Source organism: Dermacentor andersoni, chromosome 1 (assembly GCF_023375885.2).
Source record: "Dermacentor andersoni chromosome 1, qqDerAnde1_hic_scaffold, whole genome shotgun sequence".
In the NCBI taxonomy this organism is placed as follows: Eukaryota; Metazoa; Arthropoda; class Arachnida; order Ixodida; family Ixodidae; genus Dermacentor; species Dermacentor andersoni.
The window spans coordinates 176,715,741-176,729,445 of record NC_092814.1 but is presented as its reverse complement, the minus strand read 5'-3'; the positions used below and the strand labels follow the sequence as shown (position 1 = coordinate 176,729,445).

At 44.3% G+C, this 13,705-nt stretch overlaps 1 protein-coding gene across 3 annotated transcripts in view; it reads right to left on the bottom strand.

The window, feature by feature from the left end:
- The window catches only part of LOC126547186 (heat shock factor protein 1-like), a 157,922-nt gene that overhangs the window by 43,415 nt on the left and 100,802 nt on the right, over nt 1-13,705 (bottom strand). For 2 of the 3 annotated variants that reach the window (XM_050195073.3, XM_050195074.3), the window contains exon 9: nt 4,386-4,424. The exons of the other annotated variant lie outside the window; for it this stretch is intronic. In XM_050195073.3, coding sequence (XP_050051030.1) covers nt 4,386-4,424 — 39 coding nt within the window. The remainder of the gene's footprint in view (nt 1-4,385; nt 4,425-13,705) is intronic. 3 annotated transcript variants of the gene reach the window in all.

Sequence of the window (13,705 nt, the reverse complement as noted above, 5' to 3'; positions counted from 1 at the left end):
TAGGAGTGATAAGCTTCATCGCATATTCAACTGATCTTTTCCGAGAGCTCCAATAGTTGAGTGAAACAACAACAAAGCTGTGTTCCACTGTTTTTGTTACAAAGTGCTTGCTGTAGCGATAAAGCTTAGTCAGTTTGCTAGATGACCCTAAAAATGCGGAAGAATACTCTGAAATGACCACCGAATGAGCAACTTACAAGAATGTCGGACTTACATACATATCTATTCTGACCATGTGAAGCAGCGGTTATGCTTTCTTCAATACTTTTCTTTCAATGCAAAAAGTGTAGAAGTACAAGTGAACTAAATGCTTCGTCAGGGTGTCTACCAAGTTGTCATTTCCAAATTCCCTGAGTTTTCCAGGTTTTCCCTGAGTGCCATTGCAAATTTCCCTGAGTGATGCAGAACTATGCTTTATGTCAAGACGGGCTGAAAACATATCGCCTCATGCTGTCACTCCCTAGTAAGCACATGAAAAAAATTAAAAAAGTGACTTAATCCAATTTGAATACTAAGGAGTAGTGTTTATGTTATTCAAAAAGAGAATATAAGGCAGGGGTTAGTAAAATGCACAGCAAATAAAGTGTCTTCGAAAGAAATTGCAATGGAGTCACACATTCTCAAATACGAATAAAAAGGAGATGCATATAGAAGCAAATATTTTCGAATATGAGCTATTTCCATCAACTGATAGCAAGCTCAGTGGTATGAGGCCCGAATCTGTCACAACTGAGATTCTCCCTCAACAGCTCGTAAGTCAACCTCAACTGTTCTGACATACTCTCAGCCCGCGCACGACGCCCGAGTGTTGTGTTTCACTGCTTTAAAGAGTTAATTTTGGTTTGGATGAGGGACACCTGCATCTCGGCATCAGCCAAAACTTTATTTTTTGAGCTCAAGCACCTTCAAAATGGCGGCAGCAAGCTTCCTTTCCCGTTTATTCCTCAATGCGTAGGTCATTTCTGTTCTCGTCCTCCTTCCGTCACTCGTTCGCCCATAGGACCATTTGAAGCATCTTGGTCAGTTGCACAGTCCACGACCGGTTTTTCGAACTCCTTAGGGGCCGCGAAAACGTCCGAAAAATCGGCCAGTTGGAAAAAAAATAAAAATATGTGTCATTTACTGCCCTTAGGGACTCAAACCGCCACAGGCACGTTCGAAAATGCTCTGAAGGCCTGTCGGTACACATATTAGGCATATCGGTGCTTGTACTGCGACAGGAAATACCGGGTGCACGCGTGTATAATTAAGGAATACACACTGTGTCCCGTGGCAATAGCCCCTTCCCAGGCTTGTTATGCTTCACTGCAATAATTTTGTGTATGCTTCACCAAGTAACATTTCTGTACAGAGGCGAAGCTGACATTCAGTAAACGGCATTTACTAAGTCAATCGCGAGGACCACAAAGGCGGAGTCCATGTCATTGCTGACAGCAGCTAATTCTTTCAATAAAAAACTCGGCACCCAACGGCAAGAAGCTTCACAGCGAACGTCGAAGCAGCTAGGCCTAGCGTTGTCGCAGTGGTGGCAACGGCTGCCAGCGGATCTCCGTGCGAGAGTGCCGGTTCGAGGTGGCGAAGTAATCAAAACGGCAGCCGTGGTGCCTTTGATTATCGCCCTTTCGGACCTGCGGTCACGGCAAAACGTCCGGAAAATCGGACGGCGAAGAGTTCTTGCGTCGGAAATTTCACACGTTCTGATACGTTGATTCTATGGGGTGCGTGACGGTGCCGCGAAGCCGTCCAAATTATCGCGAATCCGGAAAGTCGGTCGTTGACTGTACACTGGCAACTCCTCCAGCCGACGACAGGGCATCAAAGACGATTCGTTAAGATTCCTGTCTGTTACTGAGCCAGCATTACCGCGACTTTCGACCCTTTCAGTAAGATTGACGCTAATTTTCCCTGATAGAGACCTAAATTCCCTGAGTTTTCCCTGACTTTTTCCAGACTACTAAAAAATCCCTGAGAATTCCCGGTTTTCCCAGTTGGTAGACACCCTGTTCGTTAATTAATAGACGAGCTCTAAGTTGTTATTTGTTGCATCAGAGTAGTTGCAATTTGTTTATACAGCGAGACGTACTTGCTGATATGCACCCGCAATTCTGCAGTTAAAGCGCTCCTTATTAGTAATGCCAGAAGCAAAAGAAAACAGTGTTATCTAGCCATGAATACTATTTTAGCTTATTTTCTACAGTCAGACATGTGGTTAGCGCTGTCGAGCAGCAAATGAGTCCAGGAAGTCGGACCAAGCAACATATCCTAATTGTTTACGATGGCCAAGACTGGCTATGTGAGCAGCGCTTGATTGTGATGCTTGCGTCTTGAATATCTTAATATCATCTGGTATCGCTTGATTTCGTCAGTGCCTCTTTCACTTGAAAATACTACTAAGACTTCACTAAACACTACTGATCCAGAGCAGATGCATACCAGTGAAATTGCTCGTTCCTGTACTGTCTATTCATCTTTTCGTGTCTTTCCAACATAACAGCACCTGCTGTGGCACAAATGCCACAGTGCCCCATTCTATGCCATGCTAAATTTTGCACATATTTTTTTTAAGATGCCCTAGGAGCTGCATCAGTACTTCAATAAAGAAAATAAAGTACAAAACAATAATTTCTTTGACTTTCTGTTAGGCTCATTTACTAGTGCTCAACACACATTCCTATGGCCAGCTACTGTGTCTTTTTGATGGACCTTGCACCTTAACACTTAAGAGGATGCTACAGCTCAGCAGCTCCTATCTAAATAGTACATGGGAATGGAGAAATCATTTTCCCTGCAACCACTCCACTGATGTGGATGAACTTTGTTGTATTAAAAAAAACGTCATAATGTGGTGATTTGAAGCAGCGATTTTTTAAAATTAGGTCATGCATCTTAAAACATTCTTGAAATTGCAAAATTTGAAAAAGCTGAAGAGTCAAGTTTGCAACTTCTTAACTCAGGCATGAAAAACGATATCACAATTCTTTGAAATGCACTTTATAATACATATAAAGCAGACAAAATTGACGTATTATACACCGCTCTAAAATGTAGCACTAGTTTGTAAGTAGGATTGTGGAAGAACCCTCGTAACATTTAACAATTTCACATAAGCTGTAAATTAATATATAAAATTTATCCCCTTTAGATTCTCTAACAGATGCAGTTGATAGAACAGCAATATCGGGTTTGGGTGAAGACTTACGAATTTGTAACCTTAGTGTGCATTTTTTTTTTCAAACCTTACTAATTTATGAGAATTTTCTAAAAGAATTATATGCTCTAGATCAAAATTATATTCTCCTGGTCACTAGAATTTAACTTTCTCTGTCAAATGCGACAAATTTCATTCAAATGGGTCCAGCGGTTGTCTTATGAAAAGATTTCTGCATTTTACATGCATTTTAACAGACAGCATTGCAGCTGGCCCTGAGCTAAAGTTTCCTCTTAGCTCAGCGTATAGCGATGTAATACTTTGCAGACATGATCATTATCACGCATTGTATGCACTGTGCTTGTCAGCTCAATATGGCCAGACCTGGTGGGGGGCCCTTTAAGAGGAACACAGCTTCTGTTGATATTATGAAAATTATTGCAAACAGTTTATTTTTTTATTATACTAACACAATGTGCACCGTTGAAAAGACGCTGCAAGCGATTAAAAAAGACTCGGCGCATTCCGTGCTGCATATGCGTTCGCTCTGCGTGTGCCAACGCTCTTGGGGTACTAAAACTACCGGCGTGTACCGCGGCAGCAGTGGCGCCGGTAGTTGTCTATTAATCGGTCTGTTAACTGCGAACAGGCACATGGCTAAAAAATATTTTTAAAAAAGAAGAAAGGTACTGGCAACTCAAATGCAGAAACTGGCTAGAATGTCACCACCAAACACAGAACTCCACATTTGGCAGCAAATTTCAGACCAGAGATTATGATAGTTCAAAATAAAACTGAAAGGACCTTGAAACAACAACTTGAAAAAATATGAAGTTAACAAAGCTGTGTGCAAGTTTAAGCACAGCACTTTGCACTGTGAAGACAGAGCCACATGCCTAGCACAGTGCTCCGAGTGCGGTTCATCATTTTTAAAGTTTGCCGATACATGAAGCACCATGCACTTTTAAATTTAAAATAGAACAAAATCAGCTTGATGAATGAACTCCATTTTCATGTCGCAGCAAGGCACATATGGAGCCTCAGCTTGCATGATAGCATCATGAGCTTGTTCCTTTTCTTTTTTTCCACTGCACTGTTTCAAGTACTCTAAGACAAAATGTTTCCTCACTAAAATACAAAAATACACATATTTATAGTGCATCACATGGGCAAACTTTAGAAACAGCGAACAGAACAAAATAGATGATACATTGCTAAAACATATAACAAAACTTACCCCCAAACAAGACGTCAATGGATCTTCAGGAGAGAACAACTGAAAAAAAAAAAAAAAAAGGATATATATACAGTGCAACCTCGATCATATGTGTCCGGGTCATGCGATGACCCACATTTTAAGACAAATTGCTTTGGTCCTGGCAAAATCTCCATAAAAACAATATATTGAACATCTCGATTATACGACACAATCACCCATCCCACCTGGTACCGTCCAAGGGGAGCTTTAAGCAGACGCAGGCTGGCACATGAGCACACTGCAGCCAGCCTGTGCAGTACCATCTTTACTTGATTGTAACGCAAGTTTTTTCACCATTTTCGTTGCTTGAACTTTACCCTCACGTTACATTCAAACAATGGCAAAATTCGCAATTTTAACATACATATCCTAAATTTCGTGGATTTTAGCATTACGTTGGCAACCTGCACTGTTACGTCTCTATCCAATCCACAGATAAGTCGACCAAAGTCAAAACTTGTTTTACTGAGATAGCAATTACATAGTGCCTAGAATATACATGCTAGAGTGGCGACCGGAGGGCTCTTTCAGTGGGAGGAGGTGGCCGCGCTAGCGCTGCCTTCCAACTTTGAACGCCAGGGGCACTGCGTGTCATTAAGGTGTCGCAATGGTGCCAGTAGCTCCAGCGCGCTGCAGTTGTCCATGTGTTGCCCTTTGCCCCATGCAAAGCATTTCGTTCCAGTGTGCGGTATTCTTTGGTATCGTGCGGTGCAATTTGAGCCCATGTGAGTGGAAGTTGCACCAACTAATGATGCTAAATGCAAAGCATCAAAAGAACAGACTGGTGGGCTAGTTGGCACTGCATAACTTGAGGTTCAGCATAAGAGAGCACATAGGACAACACAAGGGGACGAAGACACAATGCTGTATTTTCGTCCCGTTCTGTTGTCCTACTTGCCTAAAGTTATGCGAAGCATCAGGGCACGGAGAATAAATCTTTCATGCCCTGTGTCAGACCATAGAATAAGGAACCAGCTTTAGGAGTCGCAGTGCCTACCGGTCGAACCCAGACAAGGTACAATTGAACCTCGCAATAACGAAATCGGCGGAGAACGCGAAAAAATCCGCTTTTGAGAGAATTTCTTCATTGCGAAAAGAGACCACACAGGTAGGTAATGTCTCGCAGAACAAAACCTTACTGTCAAAACTCCGTTAGCCTACTTTGCAAGCTTTGCTTGAGGATATAGAACCACATTGCCGACAGTACAAAGTGTGCCGCATGCGTTGACCAGCAGTGGCGGTACTGCCGTAGCGCAGTATTCTCGGTCAACTGCTTTCGGAGGTGCGATCACTTTTGCAAGATATTGCCTAACTCGGCACTGAATGCAGAGCAACAGCGCATGCAGCAGTATTTCTCCAGCGCACGCTGGTTCCCGTAGCGCCGAAGCGTCTGGTGCCAAGCGCAAACATGATCGTATCTCGTGTACCCGAAGGCAAACGATCGAGATAACAGCCCTTTCGCGCAAATCTACGTCCGGCGCCAAATCCACACGCAATGACAGTCAGGTGGCACCAAAACCAGTGCTCTTGAAGCAAGGGATGTGTATTCCCGGACGAACACTCAATCATGGCCCGATGCGTGACACTCTATATGCTGCAACTGCCATCTCAAGCGCCATAAACAATTCCATGTCAGTGGGACATGAATTTCCTTGTTTATGCTGCATTTTTCTCACCGAGTAGCACATTACGCAGTGCAATGCCGCAATTGGCAATTGTTGTTTGAAACGCGCATTCAGTTTGGCCAAACGGGATTGGCCTAGGCCTTGCCGAGTCGTCAGCCGCAGAGAACGCAAACTTAACGTGCGTTTCGAAGAGTGATCTACGATCTTGCCTAGTAGGAGTGCAAAAGCTGTTGTCACATGTCGGTAGCAATATGCGTGCCACTTCAAATGGCCGATCAACAAACAAGATGGCGGCCATGAGGTGTTTCCAGTGCACTGATCACTTCCGGTGCTTCTTTGTTTTTGTGAACAAAAATGGTGGTGCCCACACAAGTGTAATGTGGTGGTATTTTACGCAATTTTAGTGCAAAGCAATTGCATTTGAGCACATCTTGGAGCCTGCTAGCCTTACGCAAGTAGGCAATATGCGGAGTTAAGTTCCGGCAAATTTCGTTGAGGGAGTGCAGTACAGCGACATTTCGTTGCAGAGAAGCATGAAATGCATTGAATCCTATGGGCGTTCACCGGGGATACGAAAATGTTTCATTGTTGCGAGAATTTCGCTGTAGCGGGATTTCATTATCACGTGTTTTGACTGTATCTATGTTTGGCACGCCGTCAGACCCTACACGGCTTGCAGAATTGTAGCAGGTAATCAAAAGGGATGCCAGAAGTTGACTCCAACATATGTTGTCTGCATGAAGCACTTTTAGAAGATTTACACTGAGATAACTTCCAAAGTTACGGTGAATGGCGTTGTCAACGAGATTGCCCGAGAGGGACCGTTTATTATTATTACGTTGGCCTTTTGGACAGTTTTTGTTCTATATTGCAAACATTGTAGATGAAAAATCGCCATACATATGATCGGCGTTTTCATTTGCTTCTTGCTTTATTCTCACACAAGGGAATGAAAGTTGAGGTAGCTGCATAAGAACTATTTCTATGTAAAGCAAGTTGCGTCTTCTAAATAAAATGCACGAATAGAGTCTTATTCTGACTTCTTGTGTTAATTACCAGATATGATCATCGAAGACAGTGACATTTTCGGAAAGAGCAAAGGTGTACTTGCTTTCTTTTTGCATATATACTACACTAATTAACACCTACTGACCAATATATTAACATTTCGAATCGGCAAGCACAGCATTATATCGACAAAAACGTCGATATACCTTATCCAAGGTATGAGACCCACTGATATCTTCATCACTGGACTGCAGCCCTGAGATCCCTTGGGATTTAACAAGAAAGTGAACAAAATTCAAAGCTGGTGTAATGCTCTAGCAAAAGAAAAAGAAATTAACCCGCTTTTCTAAAACAGTGTCCCTCGTGCAATACTGCGATAAACCCGATCTGCATCATTTTTTTTTTTTACTAGCCATTAAGAATGGTAGCCAGGATACAGGTGATTAAGTTCCCTCAGCAGGACTGTGTATGGTGCTACGCCCGCGATTGATACTGCAACAGCAGTGACTGGACCGCAATCCAAATTGCCGTGAGGCAGGTTCATGCATAATGACTTATTGTGATCAACATGCACAGAAACCTTTGGTGTTTGTTTCAAGTGGTGTCTCTCGGTGAATGCTCCAAAGCCAATCTTTGATAACAATAGACAAAATAATAAAGAGCAGCCGGCGAGCCCGGTGGTAGGAGGTGTTCAAAGTTTTGTGCGTCTGATCACGCTAGTGTGTGCAGGATTTTTTTCATAGGGCGTTTACGTCTCCCACCAGCAAAGCATTTAGACAAAGGGCTGTCAAGGCAAAGAGAAAAGACAGTTTTCATGGTGAAAAGTGCAGTGCAGCTGTACTACCCATGCAGGTCTATACCGCAAATGCACACAGTTGCAACTTAGTTCAGGGGTTTTACACCTTAGGGATTAGCAGCGCCGGCTGTGGGAAGGCATCACCATGGTGACCACATGAGTGCACGCCTTCGGTACTCTAGCCAGTATATTTTAGGCACTAAAGAAATCTTATGGACACACCGGGCGCACTTTTGCCTTCGCTGTGAGATTGAGTATAGTCCAAGGGCGACAAAATCGTTGCCGCACGCCATGCACTGTATGCAGGGTTCATGCTGATGTATATGACAAAAATTCAAGGGTTTTTAAGGGCTTTCAAGGTCCTGTGTGTGGATTTTCAAGGACCATACGCAGGGCCATAATTATACATGCGTGTATAATTATGGAATACGTACTGTGTCCCGTGACAATGCCCCTTCCCATGCTTGTTAAGCTTCACCGCAATACTTCATGTACGCTTCACCGCGTAACATCGCTGTGCTGAGGCGCAGCTGCCTTTCGGGAACCAGCATTATGCAACGCGCCACGCTTTTTAAGCTTCGAAGCCATACGCGAGGATTACAGATGCGGAGTTGGTGCGATTAATGACAGCAGCGAATTCTTTCAATGAAAAACACGGCACCGAACGGCAAGAACCTTAATAGCGAACGTCGAAGAAGCGAAGCCTATAGTGTTGCCGCGGTGGTAGCTACTGCTGCCAGAAGATCGGCGTGTGAGAGCGCTGGATAATTCGAGGCGGCAAGATAATCAAAACGGCGGTGATGGCTTTAATAAATGCCATTTGGGGCCTACGGTCACGGCAAAAGCTCCTGAAAATCGGACAGCGAAGGGTCTTGCGTCTGAAATACAGATGTTCTTATACATCGACTCTATGGGACGCCTGGTGGAGCCTCAAAGCTGTACGCGCTATCGGGCATTTCACAAAAATCGGGCGTCCAGAAAATCGATTGCTGACTGTACACAGGCAACTCCTCCAGCCAAAGACACGGCGTCAAAGACAATCGGTAACAAGTCCTCTCTTTTACTCTCGTTCCCTTTCAATAAAATGACAGCCAATTTTCCCTGATTGAAGCACAAATTCCCTGAGTTTTACCAGACAATTCAAAATGCCGGAGAATTCCCTTTTTTTTTTAACAAAATCACAGCGGGAATTAAGGAGGGTTGAAATTTTCTCGAATACAATCACTGGAAGTTTATTAAAAATAAAAATTTAGGAAATTCAAGGATTTTCAAGGATCTCCGAAAATTCCAGGACTTTCAAGGCCTTGAAAACGATCTTTTCAAATTCAAGGGTTTTCAAGGGTTTCAAGGACCCTCACGAACCCTGTGTATGTGCGAGTGAAGGTGTGCGAGGGTGAAGGCTGTTTCACATGCTGCGACTGGAATGTCGAAAATCGATGCAGTTGCACGTGTCGCAATGCGATTTTTAGAGGGCCCGTTTCACATGATTGCAATTTCAACAATGCGACTGGTGCGACGCCCAGGGTTGCTAGCTGCCAGGTTTTGTGGCACAAGCTGCATAATTCTTTTAATATAGCGAAGAAAACATGTACATTAAAATATTATTGACCTTCCTTTGGTAGAAGCAAACAATAGGCATCTTTCGTAATTTAAAAATTCTTTGAAGTTTACATTCGTTTTGGAATGCACAATGGCAGTTTCTGCAAGTTCGGTGCAATCTGACACGGCACACGTAAACAACAGCTATTTGCAGCTGGTTGTTCAGAGCTGTGTTGTCTCATGTGCCTTCTATGCCTGTGTCATTCTGTCTGCACTACAACAACCTACAAGATGACCTATCAACAAGTTCATAAAGCTACCCTCACCGCATATGCAGTATTCGGAATTCAGCTGCAGTGAAGTCACCGTGAAAGCCCAACAAGATCCTCGCGCTACGCGGGCTGAGTGCCATCGTCTGGAGAAATGATGTGTGTATATCGTTTGTGATTGCGCATAAGTGTTTCTTGCTCCTAGTCATATTCTTGCACCAAACGCAGCAACAAGCACCAACATGAAAGCGCACGTCTGCCCCTGAACGAAGCCGCAAATGAACTGTGTGTGATTACTCAATGTGGAATGGAAATTATGTTGCGACATTCTACATTAGCGCTAGCCCGGTTTGCCCAGCGCAGTGCACATGCTGTGAATATATATAAGAGTCCTCTCTGAATATTTCTAATAGCGAAAAAGCTGACACATCAAATGTTTTGAGCAGCTACCGTCCTTTGTCTAGAAACCTGTCTGTGGCATCATAGCGTTCTGAAAGACATGCCTGTCGTCCACTTTGTTGTCCTGTGTCTTGTGCTGTTACAGTGAAATCTCGATAGAATGAATTTCAGGAGATTGCGGTAAATTGTTTGTCATTTTGAAAGATCGTTATAGTGAAAGCCCCAAAATGAACCATTCTACCCATCAACTCAACAGTTCATAAGTTGTCACAATATGGGCTATCCACGAAAACTTCGCTGATGGCTCTCGGCACGTGCTGTTGCTATATTCCATAGATTGCGCTGCCACACACCACCGAAGTACCGTATAATAAAAGCGACACGCACAAAACAGACACTGATGCTGAGAAAACTACCGACATGTCGCCAACAAAGCGCAATGTTTTTTTTTTATTTTTGTTTCTTTTTCACATTTCTTGCCATGGACACCGCAACTGTCCCGCTCCAGGTGGACACCTGAACCATGTAAAAGTGCAAGCACGCCTGCATGGAGAGTGCAAAGTGCGACCATGTGGCATCCCTGCGAGTATGTAGGTTACATTCCACCGCGCGTGTAGCTACAGCTGCAAAAGCGAAAAAAAAAAAAAAAGAGGGGTGCGCAGAAAGAAGGGACAAAGAAGGAAGAGATGCACCTCCGTTGCTAAGCAACACTTTCCCGGGCGGAGCATGCACTTGCAAAACCTGATGTGTCATCACCTCCACTCGCCCCCGTTCTCGGCCACTGTCTCAGGTTTCTTAAACCCATGCGCCGGGACGTCCGCTCTCTGGACCTTGTCGTCTGCTAGCCTGCCGTTTCGGCTGCCGTGAAGGATACTCGGAAATCTAAGACTCCCCAGATTCCTGAATAATAGTTCGTAGTATTGAGGCATTGTTAACATCACAGGGAAACTGAACAATGATCGTTATTCTGTAAAGATCAGTATTCTGAAGTTCAAAGTACTAAAATATTTTTACACTGAAATTATAAGAAGTCAGCAGGGGATTTCAGAAAAGTTTGTTAATGTGGTGTTCGTAGTAATGAGGTTTCACTGTAGTGTACTGTGAAACTCTAACAAGAAGACCATACCAATACGTGGTATGCATAATGCAGGAATGTAGGCACACGACAGCTGCACTTGCCATACGGTTTTTCACCTTTCTGCTCATCCTCGCACGCCACTCACGGTTAGCCTGTTTTGTGGAAATAATTATTATTACTATTATATTATTAGTTATTAGAGGTTATAATTACTTCACTGTAATTTATAGCAATCACCTAGATTTCTTAAGCTAGTCATGTACAGTGCTCACGGAATGAAATGGGACACGGAGCATTTAGTAGAACCCTACATATGTGCAAAGTACGCGAGAGCAGCATGTCATGTCGCTAGGAATTTGGTCACCAAAGGTGACCAGGACTCCGATGTAAGTGTGTGCGCCAGAATTACGTCGATGTGACACGAACCGCAGCCGGTTCAAATGAAAGTATGCGCATTACTTAGCCCTAAATTGACGTATTTCATTCCGTGAGCACTGTACTTAGGTGGTATTAGATCAACATTGTTACGACATGCTAATAGGCGTAATGTCAAACTTGATTACTCATTCAAAGAAAGTACAAAGGAAAGCCTCAATGAACATTCTTATCTGGTAGTCCTAAACAGATTCTATTTGCAGAATTGTATGCCTGCTTGAATTGCCTGGAATTCAATGCTGAAAGCTGGAAAAACTGATCCCTTTTCTTGCTGTCATCAATGTCGATAGCAAGCTATATTTACAGTAATTCCTCATTATAACGAAGTTGGCAGGACGGCGAAAAAATTCGTTATAAGCAGTAATGCGATTAAGCAACCACTCGAGAAAAGCTAAAGAAGCTGAGCTTTAATTGTGCAACAAATGCAAGGAAGTCAAAATACAATGCATTTAGTGAAGCAAAAATTTAATCGGGTGCAAAAAAAGGCAGTGAGCTTAGGCTGTTTCATGTTCTTACCGGGCGTGAGCAACCCCTCCTCTAATCTGACCAAGCATTGCACAAGGCCATGGTCGTCGCCCATGCATTTAACCATATTCCACAGCAGACGTAGGTACTCCCGCTTCTGTACAATAGCTGGCCCTTCATGTGGCTCTTCGTCCTCGTCGGGGCCACCAACAGTGTTGATTAGTATCTTCGCATCTGTCGCTGGGGCGACCATGGGAGCAGCAGCGTCAGCGAACGCGAATGTCTCGATGTCGCCTTCTACCTCTTGGTCAACACTTTCCTGAACAGCCTCGTACAAATCGCTGTAAGTCCGGTCATAGTCAGGCTGGTCATCGTCAAGGTCACTGACGACGGCGCGGGAAAGGCAGGCGTGCGCAAAGGAGTCAGCGACCTTTGAAGGTGCGAGTTCTTTCCATGAAAAGTTCAGCAAATGAATCGCACCAAGGAAATGAATGTTGTACCTTTTGCTGGCGTCATATACTGTGAGCATGCATTACAAGAGAGCCTTGCTGTACAGCTTCCGGGTGGTCTCAATGGTTCCCTGATCCATCGGTTGCAGTACCACGGTTGTGCTTGCAGGCAAAAATTCCACAGCAATTGCCTTGAGGTTGTCAATCTTCCTGTGGCTCGAAAAATTTTCAATTATGAAAAGCACTTGCCAATTCCTTGCATTGAACCGTCTATCCAGAAGGTGCACATTGTTGTGATCGGCTGTTCACCCCGTGACACCCCACAGTCGCGGGTCGAATGATTATGGCGAACGGGCCGACGGCCTCGTCAAAATGGTTCTAGAAACGGATGAATTATGACCAGCGCGGGAATACCTCGTTCATGAGAGGTTTCAGCAATTAGCAATGATACGGCTGTCACCTGTCAGCAGCACAAACTGGCGTGTCCAAGCCAGAGACGCGCTTGGCTTGCCTTTCCGCTAAAAACTTCAGGAATTATGATAAGGCCAAGAGTGTTTTACTCCGGCATTTCGAAATTCTTGTTGAGAGCGAGAGACAATATCAAAGTGACCAGTACAAAATTTGTCAAAGACACTGAGATTGCGCCAGTAAATGAAGAGCACGAAAAGTGCAAGGTGGCGAAATCCTCAGAGACAAAGTGCGTTGAGAGCAAGGCCGTTACCGGTCTACAGAGAGGGACCACTCCGGACGGCGTCTCTTGCGAGGGCGAGGCTTGTTCCAGTAGCCATGAGAATGTTAAGGAGGCGCTGGAGACCTTCCTCGTATCCGAGCACTTGGGCGACTTTCCAGAATCGTCTAGGATAGACCCAGATACGGTAGTGGCAGAGCCAAGAGAAGACCAGATGCGGCAGAACGGAGAGGAAATCGCTCAGGGCTCCAGCATCGGTGACTGCGCAATGCAGTTGTACACTAAAACCGAGCTAGCGCCCATCCCGGAGAGCACTCCTTTCGGGGACGATGCTTGTTCCAGCAACCCTATGAGGGTCAGTGTAGGGCTGGATACCTTCCTCTTGCCTCAGCACCTGAGTGACAGTTTGACAACTCATGCCCATCACTTTGCAAAACCTGTGCTTTCCCATGGAGGTCTAGCTTGCTTAGACAGCCTCCATGCTTAATATTTAACACCTCAGCCACGTCTACAGGCCTTCCGACATTATCATGTCAGGTTAACAGTGC